This window comes from Necator americanus, chromosome III (genome assembly GCF_031761385.1).
Source record: "Necator americanus strain Aroian chromosome III, whole genome shotgun sequence".
NCBI classification, from domain to species: Eukaryota; Metazoa; Nematoda; class Chromadorea; order Rhabditida; family Ancylostomatidae; genus Necator; species Necator americanus.
In genome coordinates this window covers 39,358,488-39,382,728 of record NC_087373.1, presented here as the reverse complement: position 1 = coordinate 39,382,728, position 24,241 = coordinate 39,358,488, and the positions used below count along the sequence as shown (strand labels likewise).

The window sequence follows — 24,241 nt, the reverse complement described above, 5'->3', positions numbered from 1 at the left end:
AAAGGAAGAAAGAAATTAGAGTTGCTAGGCAGCTGAAGTGTCGGATGAATTAGTTCCATCGTTGTTCTTCGTACCAACTCCCATTTTACTCAGTTGATTAACAACTCCGTCGGTTTCGATTGGTTCACATTTTGTTCTCTGAAAAAAAATGCATTCATCACGATAAAAGAAACGTATATATTTGTTTACGTTTCATCTAATTTAGATATTTTGCAATGCTCGGGGCTATTTATTTTATTTTCAAATAATGAGCAAACCACACAAGATCTGAGAAGAAGAAAAACACTTAACGATACAATTTGTCCGCATTCATGCACACACTGTTAAGGTATTTCTAAGCGAAAAAAAGAGAAATGTAACGCTCGAAATCAATTTCCATTAAAAACGATGCAACTTGTTGATATCGGCGAATATTTGGAATAAAAAAAACGCGTAACGCAAAATCAGTAGTGAAACTAAGTAAATTTATCATTTCTATTGGATTTTTTTTACGAACTTGCACCTGCAGAGAAAAGAAAAACAGACGAAATCTTCAGAAATATGAACCTTGTTTATGTCCAGTAATGAACAAAAACCTACGCCAACGAATGGGACGCCCCATGCCTTCAGATGTTCCACGTATTCCTTGTAAACACGCCATTCTTTCTGTGTACGTGGATTGGGGATTTGATCGAGGTCAATTGGTTTGCTCATTAGTATTCACTGGAAATTGTTGAACTCAACATTCTGACAACATTTTGCACATTAACTCAGAAAACGGTAAATTGCATTCGTATTTTAAAAAAAGATATAAGGAACTGTCGTCACGTTCTCTTTATTGTACACATATGTGGTAGAAGTGATCAAAAAACAATACGGTACATAAAGATCTACCAGAGAACAATGATAGAATGAATTTCAAGATCAAAAACATGAAATAATGCAAATCCCACAACACCACCGAATTCTGGAACATACTTAATAAAAAGTTGTTATCAGTTGACGCAAAACTACACCAAGCGCGCGAAAATACACCAGCTTATCCAGCAGTTGACAGCCGACGTAAAACCTGTAGTTACCAGTTAACGCGACGCGTCCTCGATAAAGGCGTACACTAAGCTCTATCTACAGTATGCAGAAAATTTTGCGGACCTCCGCTCTTTTTGCCGTTTGTGATTTTTGGTTGTTTTTTTTTTGTATACTAGTTAATGTATAGGACAACATTTTTGTAACAAGATCCTTTTCTATCCGTTTTATCGTGTTTTGATTCTAGAGCGCCTTATCGTGTTTTGGTTATAGAGCGCCTGTAACATCTTATTTTGTAAGGATTTAATTTCTGTCCTGATTTTTTTGTGCGACTGAACACGATTAGCGTCTTTTGTAGTTGTAATAAATAGACACTTTTCTTTAGTTCAATATTTCCTCCTGATTCCAAATCATCGCCTCAAAGATCCCACTTTGCAGGAATTGGGTTTCTGCCTCACATTTTGAGTAACTGCGTACATAGTCGGGTCAAATCGGCATGAAGCACGGTGCGATTGCGTAAGCGGTCGCGCTCGAAGCGGTGCGGTGGAGCGTGGCGGTTGGCACCGTCGGCTTACGCAACTGCACTGAACATGACGTCGTTTTGACCGGACTATAATTTACATTCTCTAGGACAGATTCTGGGATTTTACTATCGCTCCGATTGCAGCAGATGTGAAACGTGCAAAATTGCAAAAAAAAAAAATCCTACAAACTAGGACTGGGGAGGCGTCTAGGAGCAAAAAAAAAAACAACGATAAAACTGATAGATAAGGATTTCTTTACAACTATGTAATCTTATCCATGTTTTTACTATGTAAAAAAACAATCGAAAACCATAAAAAATCAGAAAGAAAAGATGTGCAGCGAGTTCTTCGCATACGCATTCATAGAGCTCAATGCCTGCTTTTACCGACGACACGTCACATTAACGCCCTACGACACACGTTGCAACAGGTTTTGCGCCGGTAAATCCAGAGAAAGAAAAGATTGGCACGAAAAATCATTCGCAAATTTCCCAGCGTTGAAAAAAACTGAATCAGGGAAAGAAAATCCGAGGATGCTTGGAGACGAAGAGGAAGTTAAACAAGAATTTCCGCGCAGGACACTCGCGGGTATCGACTCATTCTTGTCAATAATAATAAATTCGAGCCTTGTTAGTTCTATAACCTTTTATTAGAACCATAATTAGATTTATTACGGTCCCTTAACCATGTAAATCATTTTTCTTCAGCTTTTCATCGGAAATTTGGAATTTATCGAAAGATTCTCGTATTTGAAAGTTTACGATAGCGTACGTTGGAAACACGTTGTCTTGCCGCTGAAATCCTGTCAAAACTATCTGACTTTTCCTTTACGCATTTGGTGCCGCTGCGTAGGCGGCTGCGGTTGAAGGTGAACCCAGCGGTTCCGATCGAGGAGCGACTAACGCTGACTTCACTCGCACTGTACAGCTAAAGATGGTCCAATCCAATCGCAAGCTGCTCGCTTCACCGCGCCGCTTCGACCGCATCCACTTACGTAATTGCACCAAATGCGTAAAAAGAAAGTCAGGTCGTTTTACCACAGCCATGTTCTCACACATTTACCTGAAATCCGTAAAAACAACGCGAAGAAACTTTTGTTGATTGTTAAAAATTGTTACGACAAGGCTCCAACAGCAACCGCTTTTGCTGCCTCATTACCGCAAACCCCAACAAGCGTGAGTTTAGAACTTAAAGCCTTAAAGGATATCAGGAAACTGACGATGTTCGGGAGTCAGTGGGGAAGTAGAGACTTCAATCCTGAGTCCTGAAAAACAGCGTGAGAAATTAGTTCACTTCCTACGAATTACGTTAGTACACCTCACTCTTCTAAACGCGCCACGTCCACTAGCGGGCGGTCGAAAATCAATGAGGTCTTTTCAAGTAAAACCAGTGAATATTGTTGAGGGAACTGAATAGTGTACAAGGATGGCGCGTTCTAAGTTACCTTGTAGTAACAAATCGGTGTTCCCACGACGTTCTTCCTTGCGATTAAGGGGAATGATTGAGATTGGGAATGAATTGAGCGTGTGACCGCTTTCGCACTCGCTATCCTTTCAATTTGTTCTTTCATATCACCTCCTCCCTCAGATACGCTCGAATAACTTTCTCTTACCGAGTTCTGCATCTTCCAGCTAGTTTGGTCCTAACTGGCCGTCTGTTTCCATCGTGGTGGTTAGCCGTTCGAAAGTTGGCGAACCCCTCTTGCTTAAGGCCCCACGTCAGACCCGCTCAGGGTCACAACGTGCTCCTTCTGTCCTGGGCTGAGTTGGTCGTCCGAACCCTGATATTCGGATAAATTGACCAACGATAAGCGTTCTGGATTGGGTGAGCAGACATCATGGAGGATTCTTCACTTTCTGTGGTAGGAGGGCGACATGTTATCCGCCACGAAAGGGACTGCGTCAAGTTCTCCTGACAATAAATTGGGACGTTTCGATTTAAAAAAAGTGTTCTGGCTCAGACAAAGTGTGTTTTTTTGTAAACAAATAAATAAGTAAATAAATAAACATAATGCAGCCCCAGCTTTATGTTGTCCCGCAAAGACCGCAACATCGTCAATTTCTTGATGTGCTTCCTATAAGTCGTAGTGTAAGCCTAAACCAAAACTAATATAGGATGGCTTCTCGCAATTATTCCAGCAAATCCTGGAAAATACGTTCTCTGAGAACTCCTCTGCCTAGCTTAATCGCAGCTTTACTATCGTGTCGTTATTCAGTAAAGATCTGAGATCTTTCAGGGTTTGAGGGTTAGTAGGAACTGGCTGGTACAGAGCAGTTCTTTTTCCATCGTACAGCAAGAACTCTCTTCCGCACTCGTTCTCCTCAACCCGACATTTCCCGGCCTCGTCTCGAAGTGAATAAATTTCCATTCGCAATGAGAAGTACGCAGATAAGTGCTACTCGCGAGAGCATCGGCCGCCTTTTTTGCGGATGACAAAAGAAAATAAATCAGGGAGGCGTAGCTTTTCCTCGGCGAAGCACTTGTTGGTTACGTGAGGCAATGTCTTCTAATCTGCTGAAAGTACACCTACAATACCTGGTCATTTTTTCATCCGAACCTCATTTTCCAGAAACGATGCGATGGGGAGGAAATTGGTTGGGAGGATCGAGGCCACGCCCATTTCCTCGCCAAGCTCGGTTTATGGGAACAACCACTTGGCCACGAAAACAATCATCGCTATAGTTGTGCATTTTTCTTTTGGACCTCTCAGATCCAGCCACGAATAGAGAATCGCAGAAAGTGTACTGTAGACGGTTTACTTTCTACCAAAGTGCTACTTCCAACAAATTTTTCCCTGCAACTGCCCACTGCTAGGATCGAGTCTTCTTTTTTTGGGAAATTTAATCATAATAACTAATTAGGGTGAAAACAACGTGCTGTCGCCTTGGAGTGGTACGCAATAGATCACAAACAATCTTTTGGGATGCAAAAATTCCAGCAAATATAGCAAGCGTGAACAGATCCAGGGTCTTTTTCTGTGGTTTGTTTAATGATGAAAAAAGGTTTATTTAAATAAAGCGGATACTTAAGTGAGAAAAAAAAACCGAAATTATTCAGCTTCAAAGCTCTGTGTGGTCTCTGTTTTTCTATTTTCCATCAGGACTTTTTGCATTTCAATGCGCCTTAACCAAAAATGTGATCTACTAGAATAATGATGCAAATAAGGCAGCTCTGATAATTTTTGTTTTGAGTGAAATCAATTTTCAAAAGATACCGTAGTGATTTGTGAGCAAGAAAATTTTTTCTCGCCCGCGTTCCCAAAAGACGAAGCGTCTCCGTTCCCTTATTCCGAGTTTATCCACAATCTCATATCAAATATCGTTCTGCGTTCTCCTTTCATCCGTCTTTCTGGATTTTTACGTCCTTCTTTGTCCTCGCTCCTCAGAGGAAAACGTCAGAAAAACAAGTTTATGAGTAGAAATCTTGTTACTGTTTACCTAAATTATAGTTTTTTTTTGGTTGCGTCGTGAAAATCCTGAATAGATTCGTTGACATTGGCCATTAGGCAGGGTGTTTTTTTTTTAAAGTATTGTCGCTACATCGATAAGCTGTTTACAAGTTGTGTTTATTTACTCCTACTTATTGCGATTTTTTTTCGTTTCTGCTTGAATTCTCCAAAATTGTTTGACATTTTGATGCCAAACCAAGCGAAAAAACCCTATGTAAGTACAGTACTGAAAAAATGTGTTGACTGTTTACGTAAGTGGAAATCCCGCAGGTCTTATGGAGGGTTTCCGCAATAATGGTTCATAATTGACTCATTTCACTCAACGGATTCTCCAGAAAATAAACGGGATCATATAAACAATATGACTAGTTTCTTAACGGCTATTTATGTATCTGTGAGAATTTTCTCCTATTTGTTTTTCTTCAACTTTTTTTTTCACAGCGTTGGACAATGAGCGATGTGTTGGGAGGCAGCATTATAAAAATACATTAAGTGTTATAAAATATTTGATTAAATAATAACCTGTTTTTTGGGCAGTGTTCGAGGAAAAAAGAAAAAAGCGCAAAAAAGCATTGTCTGACGCGCTTTTTTTCGTATTTTTTATGTGCGGGGGATGTGTGAAAATCGCTTGGTCGCCAGTGTGTTAATAAAATATCCCCCTACATTTTTTTCACTTTTTATTTTCTGCTTTTCATGAAAATAGGTGTAAACTCGTGTTCGTAAACAACAACAAAAACATAACAACAACGTGTTATGCAACGTTTCTTCGACAATTACATGGGTAAAAAGCGGATGTGGTTAGAGGTTCGCTGCCGGGTTGTGGGCTCAAATTTGCTCCACCATATCCGGGGTTTCCACTCTTCTCGGATCCATAAATTGATGTCAAATTTCTTCGGGGAGGATAAACGCACAGATTTGATGCATTGTAGATGCAAGTCATTGATATATGTCGCATAGCGACATTCATCTGTTCTTTCCGAGTAACAGCGGACGATGGTCCCAACACGAACGGCGCCGCTTCGAAACGTGTACGAAAACTTTGAGGTGCACTGCATTGTGTCACCGTATGAACATAATTTTTGCTAAGAATAGGTAGTTGCGCACCTCGATGAAAATGCAAATCACAAATATTTTTTCTCACCCGTTAGTGCAAGGCTAAAAGCACACAAATTCGAAGTAGGACCCATACGGAACGAATGCAACGATTTCAGGAGAAGGTGATTCTCATTCTGTTGAACCGTTCTTTTCTCTTAAATTATTTCTCTAAATTTTTCCTTAAATGTTTGCTAAATTTATTTCTCCTTTCTTTAAGGGTTTAACTTCAGATCCGTAAGTTATCGGAGGATCAAAATAGATTTAAGTGAATTCGAATTTTCAAGCGAAAAGATACACAGTGAAAGGGATTTGTAATTCTCAGGAAATAATGATGTAGTAATAATCCCAAACAGACATACCATATCTTCATCAAGTACAGTAACCCTTGGTCCGTAATTAGTAGCTCTGCTGCTGCATTCCTTCGAATCCCAGCCATAAACATTGGTTTCAAGTCTCGTGCGTTCCCGAAATAATGTAATCCACGGGTCCATAAATTAGGTGGCAGCAGTGTCGTAAATCTTTATACAGGCTATAACAGTAGTATACAAATGGGTCCCATATAGTTTTTCCACGATAAATGTATGATTTTTGCATGACTTCAACAACTTGAAAGAATTTTCAGGGATCTGCTGCTCGTAAAAAATATGTGGCAACAAAAATTCCCTCCTCCCCCAATCCCTCACATAATATCCGTATTTTTCTCGAAATTCCATAGCAAAAACAATAGAAAGATAAACGATGGAAGGATTCCTGGCGTATCAATCCGCTTGGGACCCGCGAACCACTTCTATTTAAACTCTTTCAAGGTTTATGAACGCTTCCGTGACCTATACATTGACTTGCGTGGGTCAGCAAGGGATTTTCATCTGTCCAGAAAACTCCGCTCCCAATTTGCTGACAGCATGGTATGATGCAAGGTTTGGTTGGCTCCAGGACTGTTTCGAACCATCGACGGTTCAGTTGCGGCCTAACCTGCCGCCAACTGCGCTACGCACTCACAAACAACACGAGACCAAAAGAGTCTTGTTTTTTGCTTCGTATAACATTTCAGTCTGCTTTCTGTATTCTCCAGGGACACAATTATTATTTTTTTCTATCTATAGGTCCTAATAAACATGTCTAGTCTTAATTTTTATACATAAATATGTCTAGTTTTTTTTTTTAAAAATAACTGTTCTGACTAAAGTTGCATTAAAAAAAAGAATATGTCGAAAAATTTCACTGACTATTTAAAACCGATATGTCTATTGAAAAGTTCGTTTAATTATGTTATGAAAGCCAGTAATTGTGGATTTTTCATGAAAGTACGATCCAATCTTTCTCAAATCTCTAATTTTTCGTGCATTAATCGTAGAAGAAGATCAAAGATTTTTATGAGCTTCTTCTTTCTTTTTCCAGCAATTTTGGTTGCATGGATTAAGAATTTCTGTTTGTTACTGCAGGAAATCTTTGTTGTAATTTCGCCATTGATTACGGTATCACTTAGTAGTTTGTCTATCCAACAGTCTAGTATCCTCAATAGTTATTCGAGGCTAATGGGTACGATGTGCGAGGTAGGGAATCTACACTTCATCTAGGATCACCGGAAATTTTCTCAGACTCATCGTACTTTTATTTTATCAGTTTTTCAGCTTTTTTCATCAAAAGAAAAAAGAATTCGATAACTATAGGCGTTACGGTGACTCACTGCAATTAGTGTTGGTAAACAAGGCCAACAAAAGCTCCACTGAGGGAAGTGCACCATGAATCAAGCCGTGTCGTTAGTAATGAATTCTCTTTCGTTCTCGTAGTTCACCAATCGGAATTAATGTATTATGAGTTTACAAGGAAACCGCCATAGGACTGCCTTCGCCAAACCCGGATATTTCGTTTCAACAATACTTTTATTTCGTTATTTTCCTTTATCAGAATTTTTTCATTCGCTCGCAAGGCTGATTTTGATGGTTTTCACGCAGTAATATCGTAATATAGTATGATAATAGTAATATAGTACCGTAATATATTGTAATGATACTAATACAATGAAATACAGTAATATCTCAACCATCAAAGTTCTCTATTCGTACACGACAGCTACTTACAGTCCCTGTATTGTAAATAACACAGTTCTTTCCAGGTATGACACACCCAATTCCAATGAAAATTAGACATTTGCTCAAATTACAGCTAGAATTTTTAATAACCTCGCATACGACGACTCAATCCATGAAAAAGTGTACTTCATCTGGTCATTTATTAAATGTCGAACAAAATGGATGTGTGACGAGTTCGGGTCTCTCTTTCCCTGCTGAATATCATGCGTATCGAAAGCCAAATTAAATTCATCATCGTTCTTCTTCCGTAACATTTGTGACAGTTGTCCAGGTTCTAACTCGACTGTCTTGTTGTTGTTACAAGGATTCTTTGATGTAAGGGATTCCTGCTCTATTTGATCTGAGCAAATAATTTCCACTATACCGAATTTTCGTCCCTGTGTTCCCGAAAATTCTTCCGGTGGTTTAGGATTTAATTCCAGGTGAAAGTGATGTCCCTCGCCGTTCGACTACTGTACCTTCTCGTGCTGGTGAATATTGCCGCCTGTCATTACTATTGGTTCGAGATGCCTGAAGCACAGAAAGTGAGTTTTCAGAAATTTTTAAAATGAATCCTGAAAAAAAATTCTGTTCATTAAACCTCTAAGTATTCGTATATTAAGCAAGTTTTTTTCGCCTTTTAGTACATCTTTTACCATAATTTATTACCATTGTAAAAGCATCGTATATTATTCAGAGGAAAACTGAAAAAAACTATAGAAATAGCATCATCGCCTCGCATAATGTCTCTTTTCTTCGAAATTCCAAGTCAAACCGAAAAGAGTCCCAGCTCGTCGAAAAACTTCGTTTCTTCCGTCTCAAACGTCCTTGTTTTCGTCCGTCGTCCGGGATCCAGAATCATCAGCAGACATTGGTGTCATAAAATATGGAGGCGAGCGCAATAAATCATCGTCGGCGGCCATGTTAAGAAGTCTGCGATAAAGCAGTCTTTGTTTGTGCTTGAGAGTTCCTCAATGTTTTGCAAAAACGAGGAAAACGATAAACAGAAAAAAATTTCTTTTCCAAAAAGACATGCTCTGAGGACATCCAAACAATAACAATTTGAACTATAACATTAAGTTTGAGATCAAGGAGAATATCAGTTTGAAGGCAGTTCACTTTTCAATATTTTTTGGATTGTAGCTGCTAGACTTTAACTGTCAATTTATATGATTACTTAATTATTTTTTAAACGTTTTGTAAGTGTGATATGTTTGGAATTCGTAGTGCTGAAAAATATCCTTAACTCATATTTGAAAATAGAATCGAGTCCTATAAAATCCAACAAGTTATTTCATCCTTGAAACCCTTGAAATATTCCTATGAGATCAGAATCTCATCGGAACTACGCAGAAATGTTACTGTGCAAGAATAATCGGGCTAATCTCTCGGGGAAATCCTCGAAAAACAGGAGTTGCTCAAGGAGCTCTCTTTTTCGACATAACTCATCATATTCCTAGAATCCTTCTGTACTTTGTATTTTTCAGAATCTTTCACGTCAAAATCGGTGATGGAGAAAAGCAAACAGGAAATTGCTGAGAACTCTGACGCGTTCTCGGTATTTCGTTTTGTTGTCATTAGGTCCGCATAGGATTTATTATTAACCCCAAGAGGAAATTTATCAAAGGGAATTCCATGAAAGGAAATTTAATGAAAAAGTCCTCCGAGAATTAGCAAGAGTAGTTGTGTGAATGAATAAAATTTCGTATTTTCATAAGTCGCAAATCTTAATCTACGACTCACGAAGATGCGAAGATAAATTTACGTGTTCTGGATAGATATGAAAAAAACCAAGGAAATTAATATTGAAAGGAAAGTTCAGATTTTTCAACTTTTTGGATGCTCTGTCGCAAAATCTTTCCTCATGAATTGTATATCAAGACCTCAAATTTTTTTCGATGATGTTTAAATTATTAAGGAGACCGAGAACTGCTTGCACTGTGGGAACGGTCACCGACAGAGGTTTAAACTTTAGATCGAGTCCCAAGAGCATTACTTTTTTTCATATCCCGGAGAACTGTTGGAGTATTTGCCTTCTCGAACGATTTCGGCAAACTTCTGTTTATATTTTCTACTAATGTCTCTATAATGTTCATATGGGACCCTATCTTCGGCAAAAAGACGTTTCAGGTTTCTCGCCGTCTTCAGAGGTGAAAAAAGAGATTGATTGGAACGATCCTACGCTTACTTCCTCAAATGCCACGCTACCGTGGGTCGCTCGCTTCGATAATAATTCAAGGTAGTGGAAACGGAAGTCGCACGGAAAATGCGTAGCCCTACGTTGTGTTCGACCGCATAGGCGGCCGCTGGTGGCACGCGCTTCTCGCTGCCGAAGGTACCACCGAATCAGGATTTCTGTATAGGATCACCAGTGACAATATTCGATCTACACGCACAATATACGGCACTTCTGCGTCACAGAGCGGTACAAACGGAAAGAACTCATTCCTTATCGACAAGCACTCATTTCTAGTATTCATTGAGGAGGCTTCTTCAAGATTATAAAACACCTCTAACGTACTTGTTCCAGTCAACCTCTATCTAGGACTTTGAAGGCAGCGAAAAAGCATTAATTTCAGACTAATAAAGTTTCCATCTAAAAATCTCGTAGGGGCAACAGTGGGAAATTTAGTTACACTTTTTATACGACGAAATCAAGTAGCATTTTATAAACCTTTGTATCTTTAGAGGACAAATATCTAAATTATAAAAAAATCATGACAAAATTGGAGGAAGGTGATGTGGAAGGAAGTTGCTACACTACTGTACGCCTCTGGATACAAGGTCAAACAAAAAGAATGATTTTAAACGGGCTGTAAGCGTAGTCATCAGGAATGATGGAGTAGCTTTCGATTCGCAGCTTTCTGCCTCGTCAGAGGTTGCACAAGCCCTTTAACAACTAGTTCCTATAAACCAGCCCATAGAAAAATTCTGAAAGAAAATTCCCGACCTAAGATCGGTGACTGCTTTTAGACGTGAATCAAATGATTCTTATGATTAGAGAAGCGATCAATTTTGTAAGTTCAAGAAAGAACTGGAACCAACAAAACTTAGGAGGCTCGCATTCAAAGAAAAAGATTAAACCACGAGTATTTTAGTACGACTTTACAAAGTTCACATAATTTCAGTTCAACGACGGCTCAGACATTCCATACGATGATGAACCGCTACAAATGCAGAAACGATTTCATGTGAAATATATCCGGAAACTCGGACGACTACCTGGTCCGCCATTCAAGTAAAACAGAAAAGAATTTTTGTAGCCAATTGGTTTAGAAAATTCTGTTATCTAAGCAGTCTTCATAAGTATTTTTCCCGTATTTGTCATAATCATTTTGAAAGCAATAAATGTTAGCTGTCGTATTTTTCTCTATTAACAGCGGTAAGTTAAATAATACTGTTTAGGAAAGAATTTATTTGCGCCTTTCACCGTGATAAACTCAGTGTATTCGAAATTTTGCGCATTTCACATTTTACTGTAAATATGGACACTTATCTGATCGCAAATTTTACATTGCTAGCTCCAAATGTTGCGATAAAACGCGTAATTGAACAAAGCAGCGCAGTATAAGCGTGGTTTTATCCGTACGAGAAACCTTCTTGGACCTGGAATGCTAGAAAAGAAAAAAGAGAGAAGAGTGGAGGAGTTTTCGTGATCGGGTCCCATAGACACTTCTGCTTAGCGCTTAATCAATGACACTTTGTACGACTTGATGATATTTGATGATGTTACTATATAAATTCTTAGATCAATATCATCCAATTAGACGCAAGCTTCAACAAATTAACCTGCAGAATTAGAAGGGTGGAGTGTTTTTCTCCGAAAATGGGCATATTCCTTACTGTTGTTCACAACGTTCCAACCAACTTTAAAACCCACGAATTTTGTTGTAATCTTAACACCAGTTCTCTCCTGATCTTAGACACACACTTCGTTTTCATAAAAATTCACATGCATAGATATTCGTTCGTAAATCTGCTTAATATACTTATTTTAGGGGATCACTATCATCTTCCAGTAATGCGCGGATGGTCGACACCAATGTCACCTCAGGACCACCTTGTGGATCTCTACAATGCTCTTCGTGAAGTAGTTTGATGAAATTATCACTTGTTGCCACATATCAATGATCCAGTTCGGGTTTCAATCTCCAACCAATTTTGGGCAGGTCAAATATCCAGCACGCGTTTGTCGCACATCAACCGCAAAATAAAGATGTTTTCTTGTTGTTTTTGTTCCTTTGATCCAACGTTTCACCTGACCGGAACAATTCAGCAGAAATAGAATATTTATCTTGTCACTCACTGTACATCGTACACAGTACACGTACACTCGGCAACAATACTTATATTAACAATGATCAGAAACAACGATTAATAACAGGAGACGTTATGAAATACTGAAAGTTAATTCTTGTGAACAACTAGTTAATATTGATTAATATACTCGTACAATAGTCGAATTTGTTGCAGGTCATAGCACCTTTGGTGTATGTGTGCGTTTATGTGAAGTGAATACAGCCAGGTTGAGCTCGTTATGTTGATGACAAAATACATCAACTCAATCAACACCTTACGGATACTCTACAGTCATTATACTATACATTAAGAAGTCCCTGATATGGCATCTATTAACAAAACACCAACGATTAATTTGTTAATTTTCAATTTGGAGTTTGAGCAGTATGTCTTCGTGTACCCTTAAAAATCGAGCATATTATGTCTGAGCAGCACTAGCTGCTGCAAAGTCTTGTTCAACAGCTCTGTTTACAAATCTGCATCTCTGAATCTGCAGCTCCGCATGGTCTACGGTAGTGACACAGCATCAACAAATCGTGCAAATCCGCACTGTAGCAACTCCAAACTGTGCAGCTAAACGTCATAGCAACTGCAAGTGGTGGAAATCCATGTAGCAGCAACTCCAAACTGCGTGGCTCAACGTCGCTGCAACTCCAAGTGGTGGAAATCCATATAGCAGCAACTCCAAACTGTGCACCGCGTTGTAACAGCTCCAAATCGCGTGGCTCAACGTCGCTGCAACTCCAGGTGATGCAAATCCATGTAGCAGCAACTCCAAACTGTGCACCGCGTTGTAACAGCTCCAAACTGCGCAGCTCAACATCGCTGCAACTCCAGGTGGTGCAAATCCATGTAGCAGCAACTCCAAACTGTGCACCGCGTTGTAACAGCTCCAAATCGCGTGGCTCAACGTCGCTGCAACTCCAGGTGGTGCAAATCCATGTAGCAGCAACTCCAAACTGTGCACCGCGTTGTAACAGCTCCAAATCGCGTGGCTCAACGTCGCTGCAACTCCAGGTGATGCAAATCCATGTAGCAGCAACTCCAAACTGTGCACCGCGTTGTAACAGCTCCAAACTGCGCAGCTCAACATCGCTGCAACTCCAATTGGTACAAATTCATGTTGCAGCAACTCCAAACTGTGCACATCCGCGTTGTAGCAACTCCAAATCGCGTGGCTCAACGTTGCTGCAACTCCAGGTGATGCAAATCCATGTAGCAGCAACTCCAAACTGTGCACCGCGTTGTAACAGCTCCAAACTGCGTGGCTCAACGTCGCTGCAACTCCAAACTGCGCAGCTCAACATGGCTGCAACTCCAAACTGCGCAGCTCAACGTCGCTGCAACTCCAGGTGGTGCAAATCCATGTAGCAGCAACTCCAAACTGTGCACCGCGTTGTAACAGCTCCAAATCGCGTGGCTCAACGTCGCTGCAACTCCAAACTGCGCAGCTCAACATGGCTGCAACTCCAAACTGCGCAGCTCAACGTCGCTGCAACTCCAGGTGGTGCAAATCCATGTAGCAGCAACTCCAAACTGTGCACCGCGTTGTAACAGCTCCAAATCGCGTGGCTCAACGTCGCTGCAACTCCAATTGGTACAAATTCATGTTGCAGCAACTCCAAACTGTGCACATCCGCGTTGTAGCAACTCCAAATCGCGTGGCTCAACGTCGCTGCAACTCCAGGTGGTGCAAATCCATGTAGCAGCAACTCCAAACTGTGCACCGCGTTGTAACAGCTCCAAACTGCGTGGCTCAACGTCGCTGCAACTCCAGGTGATGCAAATCCATGTAGCAGCAACTCCAAACTGTGCACCGCGTTGTAACAGCTCCAAACTGCGCAGCTCAACATCGCTGCAACTCCAATTGGTACAAATTCATGTTGCAGCAACTCCAAACTGTGCACATCCGCGTTGTAGCAACTCCAAATCGCGTGGCTCAACGTCGCTGCAACTCCAGGTGGTGCAAATCCATGTAGCAGCAACTCCAAACTGCTGAACTCCACATGCAATGCATTTGACTCGCAGCAAGATCATAAAAAGAGGAGTCATTGCAATTGGTGGAGTTGAACTGTACAAAGTTACTTGATTTTGGCGTTGAGTCAATATCACAGTGACTTCCCCTATATACATCTACAGTTTTTACAATTTTGTCCCACTTTCTGCAATGATGGGATGAAACATCGTGAAGTACGAGCAACTCGTCAAGAACATGAACACGGAAACAGCAATAGATCACTATGACGCCATCGACAGACCACCGCTGTGAGGTACGCGTATTGCATGATATCGCCTGTAAGCGCACGGGTATCGATTGAGACTTTCGTGCGTTGTAATCTACACTACAGTAGTTAGCGAATGTTGAGGTGTATTTTGAAATATTGCCAACGATGACATGTCGGTTATGACGTGAAGTGGTCGATGTCTTGAGAAGTGCAGGATGTCGGAGAGACTCGGCGAGTCTTCAGACACTGTCTGATCCTCGGACTCGGTCGGTGTCGTCGTTACTCGAGGAACGTGTTCTGGGGTAGTATTTTCGAGTACTGTGTCTAATTCACGATCGAATGATTTGAAAATCAATGACCGCTTTCGTGACCGAGCAGATAGGTTGTATGCGGAAACGCTCTTCACCGGTGGTCTCACTTCGGGTACCGAGCTGAAATCGCTACGATATAGAAGAGTTAGGAACATGAAAATGACTGTCACAAACGCAATAGATCTGACCTGTCAGCCTCCTCCTCTTCGCTGATATCGTACGTTGAAAAGTAAACATTTGTTGTGGCCGTCGTGGCTATGGAAAACGTATCTGACACCATCGAGATCTTTTCCGGAGATGCAGCCGCACCGCTCATTGTTGAGAGGTAATCGGCGAGCGATGACGATGAGATATTGTCATATTTCGAATGTAGCCGAGTTCTGGGCACTGAAATTGGATAACTTTGGATTTGGAATTATCGGGATGTCCGTCGTATTTGTATTTGTTAGGATATCTACCTAATGCAGCTGATTCGTCGTTTGCCGTCAACATTTTACATTCACTTTCGCTATCCTCTGGATCCACGGGGTTCGAAGGCTTCCGTTCTATTCTAGACGTTTCTATGAGGATAACGTCGTTGATTTGACGTTCTTCTTCGACTGCTCCACGTGCCTCCTCAGCTGGTGTACGCGGAGATCGTTCCTGTGCTAAAATTTGTCAGATTGAGAAGAGAAATAAGAGGAATTTCTCTGAATTTCGAACATACCTTGGGTTCTGCCTAGTGTTCTATCTAGCACTGCTTCGAATGTCTCCTGATGAATATGGATCTTTTTGTTCAGCCATGGATGTTGCCGTATAGCTGTAAGTGTCGCACGCGAACCGGCAGCGGTAGTAAGGCAGGACTTGATCAGTTGGCAGCACTCTGAATTCAGTTTTTTCTTTAATTCTCACTTGCATCAGTTATTTGAGATTTTCTGAACTCCCCAGTTTTTATAAAGATACACAATCCGGTTGCAAAGAGAACTACATGGAAATTAGCATCCGGTACTCGTTGCGATGACGCGAAAACGCTTTATGCTCATTTGAAATGCACGCTGTTTTGAAAATGAAACAATGAACGAGCGAACAAAGGTAAAAAATTAAAAATTGGTCACCTTTCGAAAGATATGAAGGGAATTTTACGCGTCCCAGGCAGATTTGAATTTCATTTTTAAAGGGAAGTTGTCCGGTAACGAGTATGTACAGTAAGACGCCCAATGACCAACTTGTCGCTTCCAGTGGAAGATATTGTAATTGTCGGAACCATTCCGGTGGGCAATAGGATCGTGTACCTAGAAATTCGTGTGCGAGGTTAGGTTTACTAAATTCTGTTGTTTAAAAGTTTATGTGTTTGTTGTTCTGCTTATTTTTACCTTGAAACTCCTTCTTCATCGCTTTTTCTGCTGAAGCTGTCGCTCCAAAATCCACCAATTTCACTTCGCCAGTTGTCATATTTACTATGATGTTTTCGTCCTAAATAAACAAGTAGATAAATAACAAGGCATGCAAACAATTATTTTCAGTAAAAAACAAAATCTGCAATTCCACCACTAGACGGAAGCGAATATTTCAATTCGTATACTCATGTCATTTTAAGAAAATACAATGACGTATATAGGAAAAACTTGGTGAGGAAACAGAAAATTAATGAAAAGGACTAATGAAAAATATTTCTTCTAAATAATTTATCACCATACCATTTCCTTTAACTTTTCCCTGTAATTTTGTATGAGTCTGACTCAGAGCTTTTTTTTGGTTCCATAAAAAAACTTCTTAAAAATACACGGAGTTCACCTTGATGTCTCTATGAATGAGCCCATGCTTAACGTACATCGTACATACAGAATCCACAACTTGAATGAAAATCGCTCGCGCAGTGTCTGTAAAAATTCGGAATTATTGACAACGTTGACGAATATTCTGGAATTCGTACCTTCGTCAAGTTTACCGTATGTAGAGATCAAATCAAATATATCCATGCAATTTTCTGGTCGTTCCATTACAATCAGAAAACCTTTCGAGCTGCAACGAAATTTTAACCATAATGAAGTACGAGAAACAGATGGAGAGAAAAGAAAAAAAAGGAAAAAAGAAGAGATCACTCACTTTGCAAACCATTCTATTATCCGGATAACACCTGGAATGTCTTTGCACGTTTCCAGATGGCAGACTTCGGAAGGTATCAGTTGATTGCATGTCTGAAAAAGTAGCAGTCTTATTGATCCGTTCACAATCAATATATCGATTTTTGGCTGAAAATTCCTACCATAGTCCATTCCCTGACATGTTTGTGTTCGACAAATTTTACCGCTACTGGCAAATTATCGGCTAACCGTACAGCTCGGTAAACGATGCCGAAACCACCACGTCCGATCTCTTCCAGAACGGCGTACTGACGTCGGAACTCCTTGACGGAGTGAGCTATAAAGTGAACTGGTTATGGTGGACCTCAGTGAGTATGTCGTGACAAGAGCGAATGGTGGCAGATGTCGAGAGAAAAAAAAAGAAAAATCCCGACCGCGGCAGCATTTTCTCTAATCTCCACTTCCTCAAACTCGCTCAGCTTTCCTCATCATTCATGTCATAGCCTATGATTACAGCCGCACTGGCATCCGAAGACAAACAACTTCCAAAATCTTCGCCCGTGTTCGTTCGTCTCAACAAAAAACGAATTGTCTTGGGAAAACAAATCCCGGCCGTGATTAGGCGAGTCGAAAACCCCGGGATCTACATTTTTGTTCCGTGCCAAACAAGGTAATTTTACCAGTAAACTATCATGAACTGCCTAGCATAAGCATGAACATTGGTCAGCTACATTTGCGAATACAAGGATGAAAAAAAAACCAATTAGTATGATCAAAAATTGGAAATTTTCCCACTGAACGATGAAAAAACTATAGAAAGAGCTCTTGAACGTTCTAATAGAAAAGTTATGCTAAATGTAATTGTTTCATGGCAGCAAGGAAAGCAAAAAAGTGGAAGGTTTGCTTCATTGTCCTATTTCAGAATATCCCTACATGCGTTTTTTTTTCGGGAAAATAACAAGTCTTCGGAAGGAAGGAACTAATTTCAACTTCTCGTGCCACCTCTTTAGTTTTCCATACCTTATTTTGTGAGGAAGAAAAGACAATTACGTTAGAAAACCCGCTGTTATTTTATAGACTTCTTTTTGAGGAAGTGACTTTGCTGTGAGGAAGAATAGAACAAATTTGATAAGTTATTTCAATGGCTTAACTTTGCTTCCGATTGTAAGACAACCGTATAGACATTTTCAGGACAATTATTATTTTTTTCCTAGCTTTTTTTACATAGGTTCATAGAAACTGCATTTTATGATTGATGTGTTAAGGGCCTGAAATTTTACGTTAAGTTAAAAGTTTTTTTTTGAAATGATAAAAAAAAATCAAGAAAGGTCATAGAACGCTATTGAAAATTTTTCACTAAGCTTTCTATTATGCAATATTTTCTCTGAATATTTCTAAAGAGATTTTTCTCTGCCTAGGAAATTTCCAAAAAAAAGTGGGGATGCTTATTTCTCAATATTATGTCTCAAAATATACGAAAATATTCTACAAATTTCCCACGAATGATTTCGTTCACTTCTAGTTTCTATAGATTTTTCATTCGTGTTTACTGCACTGATGTAATTTTCTCATGAAGAACTTTCCAGGAAAGTGTCATATTCCAGTCATCACCCTCATCTTCATACCTTAAGGTTGAGTGTCACTTTTTCATCATGGGAAATTTGATACTCTTTCGATTGAAAAAAAACACAAACAAACAAAACAAATGTTTGTATGAACTGGAAATGAAATTTTTATGGATAAATTTTGATGGAAATCCAATGAAGTGAATAAATCTCGAGCACAATATCATATTAGCCTAAAAACGATCGAATTTTATTGATCGAACTTTCTAATTAGTTTAGAATTAACCCAGTTATGAAGCGAAAATGGAAATTTTTCAGCCGCTAATCTCTTCATCATTGAATTTTACGCCAGGTAACATTAAGTAAACAATGTTTACGTTTCCACGATGACCGTGACGTGTTGACGCAAGAAAACGGTGAAGATTTTATCTACAGCACTCTAGCGCTTTCTGTGAAGAAACATGATTTTCGCTTGTTTTGAGAAAAAATGACGTCATTCAGGTATGAATAACAATAGCTTTTATTCGAAAGAAAAAAAAATTCAAATAAGCTTCGAAATAATAGCCGCCACTTACCTTTTTGGTGGAGAAAATCGATCTGATATGAACAGCAGACTGTCAAATCTTGAAGTTTTCGTTTCAACATCCTAAAAATTACGGTGTAAGTCTGGAATTTTCAAAGAAAAAGCGGGAAATTTGAAAAAAGTCATTGCCGTCTATCTAGCCAGCATTGTCAGACTGTGAAAAAATCCGGAAAAAGTAGAAAAAAAACAAAATAGCATGATGTGAAATTTTCATTTTGTGGAGTTCAAAAAGATTAAACGTAGTGTGATCTTGAACGCAATGCCTACCGTAACCAGAAGAATCAGAGAATGCGGAAATGATCAAGAAGAACGAATGAGACGTGCAGAGAAATTTTTTACAGCATAGAAAAGAAAAGAACTACAAAAATAGCCAGCAAAATCTGATACCGGAAAAGAGATGTCGCAACTGTATATAGCATTATAGTGGGACCTCAACGGATCATTGAGGTACTGTACAATTTTGCTGACGAGTTAGCAACTGCCGGATCGAACTACGGGACCGGGAACTGGCGTCAAACATCACATTTCGTAAAGAAACGAAGAGTATAAAACGTTAGGAGAAAATATCCGTCAGGAAAATCGCAAATGTAGAGGCACATAAAATGAGGATTATGAATACCTCATTGTTGGGAAGGATTCGTGGAAAATTTCTGGAAATTTCGGAAACGTTTCTTAATAGTCCAAATGTTCACAGAAAAAACATTGAGAAGATGAGCTAGCACAGGTCTATCCTCGAGAATGTATTTTTAAAATTTGTATTTGTTGGTATGTGATTTATTTTGCTTTATTTATCTTCAAGAAAATCAAGAATTATTAAATCATTTATTTTTATTTCGTATTTAAAGTTTTCTTTTTTTTCAGAGACCAAGGTCCATTAATGCAGTTCATGCATAAACGAATAGTTTTAGTGCAAAAGAAAAACCCATTGTTTGGTAAAATTGAAAAAAAGAATGGATGGGTGAATAACTTCCAGAATTCTTTTGAATCCCCTTTGGAAGCTAACGGAAGAAAAATGAACGCAGTTTGCAAGGCACATGAATGCAGCCAGCTGTAATCCATTTCTTGGATCTCTAGCAGCCCATAAATCCCCCCGAAACCGACAATAACTCTGAGTATTGGGATGAAATATCCTGAAAAAAAAAACAGAAACCGTTTAGACCTCTAAGGATTATTTTTCTGTTCCACAGCAGCGCGATCAATGATGTTTAACCGCAATAAAATTGCTCCCTTGAAATATAATAAATAAAAATAAACGAAAATAAATAAAAAAACATAAAATTAATCCAGGTAATCAGTTGAATGAATAATAAGTGTAAAAAATGGAATATGGTAGAAATTTGCGAACTTCGACAAATCCTGGCGCACAGTGAAGGATACTATAGTTCAGTGGAACTAATATAATATGAAGATTAACAATATATAAATAAAAATAAAAGGATAAATAAAAAATAATAATATATAATAATATGTATAATAATAATATGACTATGTAATATAATAGAAAATGTATGTAAGTTTGAGATACGTGATTCCATTTGAGAAAAAAAAACTACTTCATTACTTCGAGGAAAAAAATATCCGTAATATTTATGAAAATCCAGGTGCAACGTGTACGAACGCACCTTGGAGAAAATTACCCGGGGAATGAGTAGAAAAAAATTATCTGATGCTGAAATCTTTCACGTGCTATTGTTCACGTATTCACAAAAAAAAACACATTTGAAAATGAATGATTGAAGGGTTTGTAACGAAAAAAACCTCTTCTAAATGAATTGTTGTGCGAAAAAAAATGTTTAGAGGTTGTTGTTGTTTGGACACAATACGTGTTTACCTAAACACCTATGGATTAGTTCCAATTCCAGAAAGGAAATCCATTCGAAATGGGGGCGAAATTCGCTGCTGCATAGCATGTGTAACTCCATTCGATCCCTCATCCCTCGTGAGGAACTTCTTTCGAAACACCATTGGCGCCATCAGCAAAAGCGCCTTCGAAGAAGTTTTCCACGAAATGTGCTAAGAGTTGGAAACGTAAAGCAGAGCGCGTAACCGTGTGGAAATTCGGAAAAAAGCAGAAAAAACTTTTCCCAATCGGGGAAACCCCATACGCGTCATTCATAACAACGTAAGGGTGCGAAAAATGATCTCATGCAATCAAAATTTAACTAATTCGTAATTTAAGAAAGAAAGTCGTGAGCAGGATTTTCAAGAAAAACACATAAAGGATGTACTTTTAATTAATGAGAAATAAACGGGAAAAAAAGCGATGTGCAGCCATAAAAACTGAATACATTAATGATTAATTAAGGATACCATGTCCTTATCGACCTCAAAAAAAAAGCACAACCAGTGGTGTCCAGCAGAATAGCGTAGCTTACGTTTGTACGTTGTAAGAAAAAAAAACTGGCAACGAAAAATTTTTCCAGGCTCTTATCGTTGGGGCAGAAAATCATCGTTAAATCCTTACAGATGGAAAAAATTTCGTGATGAGCGCCTAACGATGAACGGCTTAATTTTATTGAATGCTTTTAAGTTTACACAAAATGTGGTCCAGCAAAGAACACAAAAAAAAAACACACCGCAGTTCTCGTTTACATTCCCTGAAAATGTGCCAGATGTCCGGGAAATTTCATGCATGAGTTTGCAACAACAATTTCGTTGATGCGATCGGCAATTTTCTCGCAATCCAAAGAATTCGACGGAAATTTTTGGCGTTATGCCAGAGAAAAATAATCCATGGAAGTGTCATTTCGAGCCTACAAATTATGACAAAATGGAACGGAAAAGACATAATCGAATTAAATTCTGATTCTCATAAATTTATTCAATCGAATGCAATAATTTTTTTTCCTGGAATTTTCTCGGCGCAAACATATGCTTTCAATTTTCTGAGCGGAAAAATTAATGGATTCAGAAGAGAGGAGTTAACGTCTGGCGTAGTGAGGAAGAGGGAGGAGAATAACTGAGTTTAAATACGGTAATGAGTTTTTTTTTTGGTGCCGAAGAAGATTATGCAAAACAGTGCTTCTCAGGCAATTTTCTTTCTCTTTCATGAGATTTTATTGACCGGAAAAAGAAATTTCAACGTTATGGATGGCGTAGGAGTACTGTAGTTGGTTCTGGATGCTCAGCAACTTCCGTACATGTCCTATTAAGGAGACAAATAGGGGATTAAACGCGTGCACTTCTTCCAGTGAACATTTGTTTAAGTTTTCGCTAATTTGTTCAGTTTGTGTGGAAATCGATGGGAGGTTTTTTTTTCGTCCGGAAACGCTTCTCAACGAAAACGGGAAAATTCTCATTGATCAAAGCAATCCTTGACTGACTCTGAGAGTTGGATTGCCGGGAATTTCCCAAAACAGAGAAAAAACCGACTTATTAAAGCAGATTCAATCCGCTCCAGCGGTGAAAAATTTTTGTTCCTTGGAAAATCCATAAGTACCACTGAAGTATTCTTTTTGTAATTATGCCAATAAAAATTAATTCAATCAAATTTAATTGAGTTTAAATTAACCAAGTAAGCTTTTTTAGTTAGTTAATTAATTTAAAGAATACGCGTTCACAATCTCTAGAAGTGCTAAATTCGTAAATCGAATAAGGAGTAAATAAAAAGAAAAAATAGTAGATTTTTAAAACAGAGAAAAAACGAAGTTTCTAAAAAAAAGTCAAAAAATTTCTCAGCACTAATAAACTGGTGAATAAAACAAAAAAGTCAAATCTAAAAAAAAATCAAATTTAAATCAATATGCGAATATTTTGGGGCCTCATAGCGAAGCGATTATGTGCATTTCTTCTTAGAATCGACGCTAACAAATCGCCGGTGTCGCCGGATATGATGAGAAATGGAAACCGATTCATGCTTCACTGCCTGGAAAAGCGGAAAACAAACGTTCCAGCGTGCCATTGGGCCTCGACAGAGAGAGAGAGAGGAAGAGGGAGAGGGGTGGAGGAACGGACGGGACTGCCGGGGTGCAATCTCGTTCACCCGCTGTTCGCCAATGTTCATCATCATATTTGCGTTGTGTTTTTCTTTCGAGCTCGCTGCTGCTGCGGCGGCGCCAACCGAATTCTCTTCATAATTAAATTTATGGCGATTTTTTTTTGTTTCGTGTACATTCGGCCGCCGCGAAATCAGCAAAGTCGCAACAGAAGAAGCGCCGAAGACAGCGCGGCGGGGAAAAAGCGAGGAAATTGGAATTATGTGATCAATTTGAGGAACATTTACAGCTTCAGGGAAAACGGGGACGGAGGCTGAGACACACGAAAAATTGAGGAGTAGGCTGTTGCAGCGGGCGCTCCAACGAGGGAGTGAGAGAGAGAACGTTTGAGGTGGACGTTTCCCTAATCGACGTCGACATTTACGTTCTTTCCCCTAATCGTCGTCGTGCTAAGAAGACAGAAAAAGTCTGGAAGAAAGAAGTACATTAGCCCGTCACTCGACTAGAAATGGGGTTGGATTGGAAAAATTTGTGAGGAACACCGAGGAGGTCGTGGTTTTCGAAAACCTTTCCAAGGCGGTCCCTGAGGCTCACCTATTCAGAATATGCTCACCTGTCTCAAAATATTGACAAGGATTCATTTTCTGCTGTTCCAAAATGTCTTAATTTTTATATTCGGAGAAAAAAAGAAATCTAGGAATACTCATCTATCTCCATGGTTCAGATTTTAGCATGGAAACAGTTACATTATTACGGATTTATAAATATTATATTAAGGATTCATAAGAGAAGAGAAAATGAAAGAAATTTATAAATAGGAAAGAAATTTGAGGAAAAAAAGAGGGAGAAAACTTCAAACCGGAAAAAAACGGACAAACATACAGCCATATTTGTACAATATACACATAAATTTGAATAATCAGGGAATTGTTCTCCAGAAATTAGCGCGGGAAAAAATTCTGGAATATCGAATTGTAATAATTTTTCATTTCAAAGGGGAAAAATTCACTTGATAGATCTATTGCATAAAAAATATAACAAAATAAATATTTTAAAAATATATGATATAAAAAATATAAAAATTATAATAATAGTAAATACAATACACAATAAAAT

General features: G+C 39.0%; 5 protein-coding genes across 6 annotated transcripts in view; 2 read left to right on the top strand and 3 right to left on the bottom strand.

Moving 5' to 3' along the window:
- Positions 1–24: 24 nt before the first annotated feature.
- Positions 25–693, bottom strand: RB195_012367 (uncharacterized protein; the record flags this gene model as incomplete). The annotated part of the gene is made up of 2 exons (XM_013447258.2): positions 25–138; positions 580–693. 2 exons carry the CDS (start codon positions 691–693, stop codon positions 25–27), a joined length of 228 nt encoding a protein of 75 aa, XP_013302712.2.
- A 7,903-nt stretch (positions 694–8,596) lies between these two features.
- Positions 8,597–12,243, top strand: RB195_012366 (uncharacterized protein; the record flags this gene model as incomplete). Its single annotated transcript, XM_064194184.1, has 3 exons — positions 8,597–8,689; positions 11,273–11,369; positions 12,143–12,243. The coding sequence occupies 3 exons, from the start codon at positions 8,597–8,599 to the stop codon at positions 12,241–12,243; spliced, it is 291 nt and encodes a 96-aa protein (XP_064051767.1).
- A 655-nt stretch (positions 12,244–12,898) lies between these two features.
- On the bottom strand, positions 12,899–13,750 carry RB195_012365 (uncharacterized protein; the record flags this gene model as incomplete). Its single annotated transcript, XM_064194183.1, has 2 exons — positions 12,899–13,538; positions 13,608–13,750. The coding sequence occupies 2 exons, from the start codon at positions 13,748–13,750 to the stop codon at positions 12,899–12,901; spliced, it is 783 nt and encodes a 260-aa protein (XP_064051766.1).
- RB195_012364 (uncharacterized protein) lies at positions 13,194–14,442 on the top strand (the record flags this gene model as incomplete). The annotated part of the gene is made up of 4 exons (XM_064194182.1): positions 13,194–13,643; positions 13,697–13,795; positions 13,948–14,130; positions 14,221–14,442. The coding sequence occupies 4 exons, from the start codon at positions 13,194–13,196 to the stop codon at positions 14,440–14,442; spliced, it is 954 nt and encodes a 317-aa protein (XP_064051765.1).
- Positions 14,443–14,780: 338 nt separating this feature from the next.
- RB195_012363 (uncharacterized protein) overlaps positions 14,781–24,241 on the bottom strand; it is a gene marked incomplete at both ends in the record, with an annotated part of 31,285 nt that continues 21,824 nt past the window's right edge. For both annotated transcript variants that reach the window (XM_013447260.2, XM_064194181.1), the window contains 11 exons: positions 14,781–15,099; positions 15,168–15,366; positions 15,438–15,626; positions 15,686–15,841; positions 16,074–16,250; positions 16,332–16,431; positions 16,753–16,838; positions 16,892–16,980; positions 17,065–17,156; positions 17,225–17,379; positions 19,183–19,253. In XM_013447260.2, coding sequence (XP_013302714.2) covers positions 14,781–15,099; positions 15,168–15,366; positions 15,438–15,626; positions 15,686–15,841; positions 16,074–16,250; positions 16,332–16,431; positions 16,753–16,838; positions 16,892–16,980; positions 17,065–17,156; positions 17,225–17,379; positions 19,183–19,253 — 1,633 coding nt within the window. The remainder of the gene's footprint in view (positions 15,100–15,167; positions 15,367–15,437; positions 15,627–15,685; positions 15,842–16,073; positions 16,251–16,331; positions 16,432–16,752; positions 16,839–16,891; positions 16,981–17,064; positions 17,157–17,224; positions 17,380–19,182; positions 19,254–24,241) is intronic.